The sequence below is a fragment of the Austrofundulus limnaeus genome, unplaced genomic scaffold (genome assembly GCF_001266775.1).
Source record: "Austrofundulus limnaeus strain Quisiro unplaced genomic scaffold, Austrofundulus_limnaeus-1.0 Scaffold94, whole genome shotgun sequence".
NCBI classification, from domain to species: Eukaryota; Metazoa; Chordata; class Actinopteri; order Cyprinodontiformes; family Rivulidae; genus Austrofundulus; species Austrofundulus limnaeus.
Genome location: NW_013952496.1, coordinates 373,725 through 381,365, shown reverse-complemented (window position 1 = coordinate 381,365; position 7,641 = coordinate 373,725). Strand labels below are relative to the sequence as shown.

At 37.0% G+C, this 7,641-nt stretch overlaps 1 protein-coding gene across 4 annotated transcripts in view; it reads left to right on the top strand.

The window, feature by feature from the left end:
- Nucleotides 1-7,641, top strand: part of LOC106520568 (cell adhesion molecule 2) — a 161,496-nt gene that overhangs the window by 121,439 nt on the left and 32,416 nt on the right. For all 4 annotated transcript variants that reach the window (XM_014012746.1, XM_014012743.1, XM_014012747.1 and 1 more), the window contains one exon: nt 6,541-6,690. In XM_014012746.1, the coding sequence (XP_013868200.1) occupies nt 6,541-6,690 (150 nt within the window). The remainder of the gene's footprint in view (nt 1-6,540; nt 6,691-7,641) is intronic.

The window sequence follows — 7,641 nt, the reverse complement described above, 5'->3', positions numbered from 1 at the left end:
TATATATATATATTGTATTAACAGCAACACAACCACAATTACATTAGCTGCTTTTTGTGGCTGCATAAATGAGAGCATGCTGTTTGTTGGTTGCTATCATTTGAAAAGCATAAACTTTAATAAAACAATTTCATCCAAAAAGTAAAATAAGGTAAACTCTTAGATGGTGTTTATTTGGACCTTGAAGCTTATTTTGAAAGTGTCAAAGTTCAACACAATAAAAAAATCATTTTACTGAATCACCAGAGTCACAGAAGTCTGTTGTAAAGAACTGACAAGCTACAGTTATTTATTTTTTTGCTAAATCTCAAAAAGCAACAGCAAACTCACAACAGAACCATGTAAAACAGTTAAACATGAAAAAAATCAGTGTTACTAATTTAAATTAACTAAAAGAAAGTCTTCATAAATTAATTTACGTTACAAGCAGAAGCACTTTCAACACTTGCTTAAATACCTGATTATGTTTGAGTCAGGTAATGTTAATAGGCATGGCCTAAATTTTAGTTGCAATCATTTGTTTCTGATTGTAAGCAACAGATATTTGCATGCATTTTTTCCCTCCTACAGGCACTGAATAATACATTATATACCATTGATTTGAATAATAAAGGCTTAAAAGTAAAAAAAAATGCATGCATTATATTCTCAAAGTATCTTTCTTAGGCTGCTCTCTGTCCAAATAAATATGTGATTTGTATGGAGAGGTGAAGTCACAACATTCTATTACTGTGCTGTAAAGTTACCAAATTTCATCAGTGTGCAGAGAGGAGCCAAGCACACCCAACACATTTATTTACAACGAGACTCTTGTAAAAATCAAGCACCAGTGATGAACTTGTGGTTTTCATAACTGCCTGATATTTATTTCTTATAAAAAATTAATCATTCTTATTATTTCCTAATAAATGAATGCATTTGTGAAGCTGTATTTGTTTTCTTCTGCCCCGCTCACAGTTTACAGTTTATTCTGTAGCTGTGTGCTTGACTGCACTCCAGCCATTCATCAAGCCGCTGCTTTCTATTATTTGGTGCAGTCAGCTGAAACTGAGAGAGGTTTTTGGGGCGGTACGCCTCATTCTTCCTCCACTAACTCTCTGTTCTTCCAAACATAGACACGCTTCATATTATTCCACTTTTGCCCTGAGCTAGTGGTCATTAGATGAGTCAATGAATTTAAGCATGCAGCAGGGTTTTATGATGGGTGGGTTTTCAAACAAGCAATGTTGTTTGCGTTTCTTTTTTTTTCAATTTTTTTTTTCAAATATAACATGAAAACCTAGTTGCATAAAACAACTCAAATAAAGCTTTCTATCTGAAATCCTGAAATCATCAGCCTATCTTTTTTTCTCCTCCCTTTAGAGTCGCAAAGAGTTTTATTGTTGAAAGCTTCACATTTTCTACATACCCACCCAGGCCACAAGGCGTGCAGAATCAATAACCTAAGTATCATATTCTTTGTTTCTAATATTGTCAGAGCTCAGATTCCATCAGTCCACAGGCTGCGCTGCATTCTGATAACAGCATGAACAGAGCTGGGCTGAGATGAAATGAAATAGTTTATTGCTAATGTACACTCAACAGCCAGCCGTTTTGAACATCTGTAGTCATATTTCTGCACGACACACCTGCTGCAAAGACTACATCCCTGGGAGGAGAAGCCTCTGCATCCATCCTTTGCGTTAGCAGACATCTGTTTCTATGGTTTCTCTTGAAAATCTAATCATCAAATATTTGTGTTTACGTTGAAGAGGTTATCTTGTTACCCCATTTGCATTTCTACCTATTTTGGCTGCGCAGGTAAATATTTGATTCATGAGGCAGTGTCACCTGATTCTGTATGAAAGTTAATGCCACCGTGGAGAGATGTGTCAGCAGCATTCTGAATGTGTGAGGCACAGCAAACAGCTTGACTAATCTCATGTGTGCTGACACTGTGACTGATGATCAGTGTGTTGGTGGCCCACCTAAGTGCGGACCATAATCTCTTGGCTCAGGGTGATATTGCCAGGTTCAGCTTTTACTGGAGTGGCCTCTTGTCAGCTCTCATAAGAGAAAACAAAAAACAAAACAAAAAGAAATTGTCTTAGATCAACATGATTGGGATAAAAAAAACAGACACAACCAATTACAGCTTTAAGAGTTAGATCCATGAGCAGGCTTTTGATTTTCAAAAAGCAACAAAAACACATAAAATCTCTGATTGTGACTGATTATTTAATAATAAAAATTGGTTCATTTTTGGCTCCTATTTCACCATCTCATGACTCAAAGATTAAAAGCTGAAGAAAGGCTGAATTGAAAAGTGAAAGAGAGAGAGAGAGAAGAGAGACTCTTGTTACTTGATTTGATGATTTTTTTATTTTACTGCTTTATGGTGTTTACAAAGGAAAGGATAAACCTGTTATAATTTAAGAGCTGTGAGCACAGTAGCTCTTGAAATAAATAAAGTAAAATATGCACAACTGTCCAGTGCTGAAGTTCTACCTGCAGAGCTGAAAACCTGTGTGTTTACTGGAGATCTCCCAAAGGTACATAACACACTGTAGGTGTAAGTTTATTCATCATTTCATCTCCAAGTCTTTGCACATCATCACTGAATTGCATCACCCTCCTACTTCTGTAACCTAATGTCTTTTTTTCCACAGAGATTGTTTTTACAATGAAACTCAGCTGTGACTCAACATAATCTTTACTTTTATCATGATCACAGTTTTGTCTATACACACCTCTATACTGTGCAATTCTTTCTTTTTTAATTTTCTTAACATTTCATTCAATTTGAAAACTGCAATTTAGAAAATAGACTCCTAATTTCAGTATGTTTTTAGGTGATAGAATCTCATTTGTTGTGAACATTATTTTGTTGGTTTTCTGAGATATTTAGTGTTGTTGTTTCCTATTTAAGAAGTTATTATTTTTTGATGACTGTTTTTATGTTTTTCAGCATTTGTGAAGCATATTAAGGTGCATCATAGTAAATTATATCAATTTATTTCACAGTGGAGCTGTAACAGGATCATTAGGAGACATCTGTCTTAGACTGTATTTCAAAACTAATTAACTACATGCATTGAATATGTTAATACCTACACATAACACCTGTGTAAGAATATTTCGTGTTCGTTAACTGAAATCGTGACAAAACCACATGAATGTTGAATAGATTAAAATGTGAAGAGAATGGACCATACAATCCCAGATCTGGATACTGAGCAAAGCTTTATTGCTTACAGCTGAAGCCAGCAAAAAGCAGCGCTGCTTGAAACCGGAAGTTCCGGTCTTTAAAAACGGGGATCTTCGGTGCCCGGTACGCCCACTACAGGCCTACGGCTGAATCGCAGACATTCATACAGACATCCTGTACTCATGTTTGATTAATGGTTTTTTTATGTGCTGTCATGGTGTTTTGGGGCATTTAACTAAAACTGTTTTAATCAGGACGTTACAATAGTCAAACAATAGATTATAAAAGTCAAGCCTTAAAAAGGAAACTAAGACAAATGGTGTGGTGCTTCAAATCAGTGTCTTAGGTCGTATTCAGACCTGATAATTTGCTCCGCTTTAAACGAACCAGAGTTCGTTTCCAGCGTTGGTCCGGACCTTTTGTGCAGGTGTGAAATCACTCATGCAAACTCTGGTGCGGATNATATTTGCCTGAGCACATGTCATACGAACATGACGGTAAATGTCCTCATCATCAGATAGACCATCTGTCAAAACAAGACCAAGATATTTTACTTCATTTGAGACATTCAAAAAAGTCCCAGACAGCTTAAGAATGGGAAATACCCTATTTTTTGTCCTCTTTAGTGTGACAGATGAGAATGTTACTTTTTGATGGATTGAATTTGAATCATATAGCTCATAGTATAGTATAGTATAGTATAGTATAGTACTTCAACATTAATTGTACAAGGATTTAGAAAATAAAATCTGTTATATTAAGAAAAATGCATGAATGGACGTTCCATTGAAAGAAGTACAGTATATAGATCAGCTTTGTCTTGGCATTGCTTCTGAATGTTTCTACAAAAAGGTAGATATTATCTGAGGGGATATCTATCCAAGAAAAGATTTGATATTCCATATAATATCTTTAAATTAAGGGGGTCTGGATCCAACCGATCCCTCCCGAGATTTCTGTATATGCTGGTATGAATTCTCTCACGTGTATAAAACAGCAAGACCAAAGTGTGTGATTCACCTTTTTCACACTCATCAAGTCATTCAGTGACCCTGTGGATAGGGGCATTGTCATTCTGGAAGGGACCACTCTCATCAGGATGGAGACGTTTCATCACAGAACAGAGGTGTGATCAAACAGAAAAACTTTGTATTGATTTGTGTTGACCCTTTTTTCCTGAGAGGACAAGTGAACCCAAAGATGGGAGCAAAATTACTCCACTGCTGAGAGTCACTGAAGTCCTTTGCTGAAGGAATGAAGGCTGCATTTTATTGGAGTTTGTCACATCTTTGTGAATATGTAGGAAATGTAATGAGTCTTTCAAAGAGGCTGTTTGGAAAATAGGTGAATAGATTTCATGTGCAAATCTTCAATTTTGCTATATTCTACTGTTTTGAAATGAGGCTATTAATGTGTTCCATTTGAAATGATGTCATTAAAAACCAGCAATAATTGAAGCTAATGAAGAACATTGGTAAATAAATGTAAATTTATTTATTAATTTAAAAGAAAACAACAAGAAAGTTAAAAAAAGTACATCAAACACTGAATGAAAAAGGTGCAGAAAGAAAAAAAAATCTTATGTTTGCCCCTTCCAATGTCGATACAAAAAATTATTTTTCTAAAACAAACAATTTATCCTAACCTAAAGTGCAGAAAAAAATCTAACTCTGAATAACAGCTGAAAGCAAAAGAAAGGGGAAAATATAGATTTATTTTTTTCTACTTAATATAACCAGAGTACAAGATAAAAATAAATGTCAGACAAAGCTACTTTTAGATGTGACTTATTTTCTGAGTAGTGAACTAGAAACACACAGCTCAGATAATGAAGAGTCGTCAAGAAAACTGATATGCAAAATCTACACCTAATAATCCATGTCCCCTTGTGATATCACAGAAACAAGTTTTTGACGTATCTCACTGACAGTTTGAATTATTGTAGCGATAACATGGTGAAATTACATTGTTACATGGTGAGATATGCTAACAAAATGACGGATTTTAAAATGGTTTTGCATAAGTAACTTTTTTTTGAGACATGGATAAAGAAGTTCATTTATTGAATAACCTTTATTTTACCAGGCATATCCCACTGAGATCAGATCTCTTGTCTGAAGACAAACTAACGTGCATGTTTTTGGACTGTGGGAGAAAACCCACGCAAGCACAAGGAAAACATGCAAAGACCCCAGGGATCGAACCCAGAGCCTTCTTACTGTGAGGTATCATGCTGCCATATAGAATAAATGTCTGATGAAATTATATTTTTTTATTAGTGTCTCTGGTGATCCTTACCTTCACCCCTGCTGACACAATAAGCTTCGTCGGGGCAATCTAGGTCATGGAAACTTCCAAAGACCTTTGCCTGTCCCACCCTTCTCTGCACCTATGTTTTAGTGGGCTTAATGAGGCAGACAGCTGCTCCCTTAGCTGCGATATCCCTGTGGTGAACTGTCCCTAGGAGGAGCATAGACAATGTCACCTTCAAGTTCAGGCACACAAGTGAACAACTGGAAACCAAAACAAATCTGCAAAATCAAGAGAAACAGTACAAATTATTCCTTTGTAGAGAGAGGATTCCTTGCAGACACATAAAGCTTCTAACATCAATTCAACAGCTCTAATACAATTGTTGCTCACTGTCATAGCTGAAGTGTTAGGTCTGGGCTTTTTTTTTTTCTAATCACAGTTCTCTTCAAAGGAGTATTGGTTTTAGATATGTGTTTCTGAAGCTAGACAGTGTTCAATAAAACACAGCCAGGATAAAAATACTTCTGCAATGTAATTAGGGGACTTTGCTGAGACGACAAGTACAAATGTGCAATAAGAAGGTAAAATCCAGCGAGGCTGGGTGATTAGGTCTCATTTGGATGTATTCTGCACACTGTGACAAGCGCCTGTTTCAGGGCACGGCAGTCGCTCGGATCGAAGGCCCACAGTGTCTGGGATTATGTGTCAATTTACCACCCAGCTGCAGCTCCACACTCTACAGCAGAACATGACTACCTCTAATTAGGCCCTGCTACCAATTAGGGTCCTGCAATAAGGCAACAAGGAAGGCACTCTGGGAGACTAAAACCTACCATTGTTGCTACCATAAAAAGAAATCTCAGCCCTTGAGCTTCAACAGCTGTTGAAAGCTGAGGACCATGTCCTATTAAGCTATTTTTGGTTTACTGTGATGCAATGAAGACAACATTTTAAGTGAGGAATATGAGGACAGAATGCAAACATCGTCATGTTTCAAGTCTGAATGGAACATTAGAATGGAAGTGAAAGACACTGAGAACCGTCTTAAAGCAGCTTCGTGCCACAACCCTAACCTGAACTTGTGTTGTGTGATCCCACAGGAAGCCAGGGTCAGTTCCCCATCACTCAGAATGTGACGGTGGTGGAGGGGGGCACAGCCAACATGACCTGTCGTGTGGATTACAATGATAACACTTCCCTCCAGTGGTCAAACCCTGCACAACAAACTCTGTTCTTTGGAGACAAGAAAGGTAAGTAATATTTAAAAAAAAAGTTAACTATGATTTATGATAAATGTTAAGATAAGATGTCTGAACCAGATTGTATTTCATCAGTATAATTAATTTTAAATTTTTTTTGAATGTTCCAAGCTGTTTCTTCCTCTCTGCCTAGGAGCTCGTAGTTTGACTGATTACACAACAAAGACGATATAAAGAAAATACATTTATTTCTTGTAATGTTGAAGCAGACTTTTAATGATTTTATGTCTCTGTTGGTGTCCCAGGGCACAACCTAAACAGAAATAGACTGCTTTTTTTATACTTTTGTAATCATGCAACACTGACAGTGCTGTTTACAGCTGCGTAACGCCTGTGGATGCTGAGATGATTGGGCTTAACTAGTGTCGATGCTGCCCTAAATTTGTATAGCTGTTTTGATGTCACTCTGGTATGGAAGTAGACTGTTGCAATCTTGTGAAACAAAGGCTCTGCTAGAATGAAAAATAATGTGCTCTCACCAGCCAAATCCAATTTAAAGGTGACAAAAGTCTAGATTTGATAAATTGGAACGGGGGCGAAAGGAAGTATAACAGTGGACTGGTCTTGTACGGGTCGGGGTGCTCCTCTATCAGTGTTTCTCACAGCATATTACCCATTTCATTTATGCTGTAGCTGCTAATACAATATCATTGGTTCAGTGATTGAAGATGAACTTTCCCTCTGAATAACAATTGATGGCAGGGGACGATGCTAGAGTGAACCAACAGAATGAGAGTCATAGTCAGGTTCGAAGAAATACTTTACCCCTCACAACTGATTGGATTTAGTAATGAGGTTGTTGTGGAATACTGATTATGTATCACCTTGGCACTGTCCAATTGTTCATATCTTATGATATCCCTGGACGTCATCATCAAGCTGACCTACTTCATGTACCAGAACGAGGCACATTCTGATTGGTTGTTTCATTATCACATAATG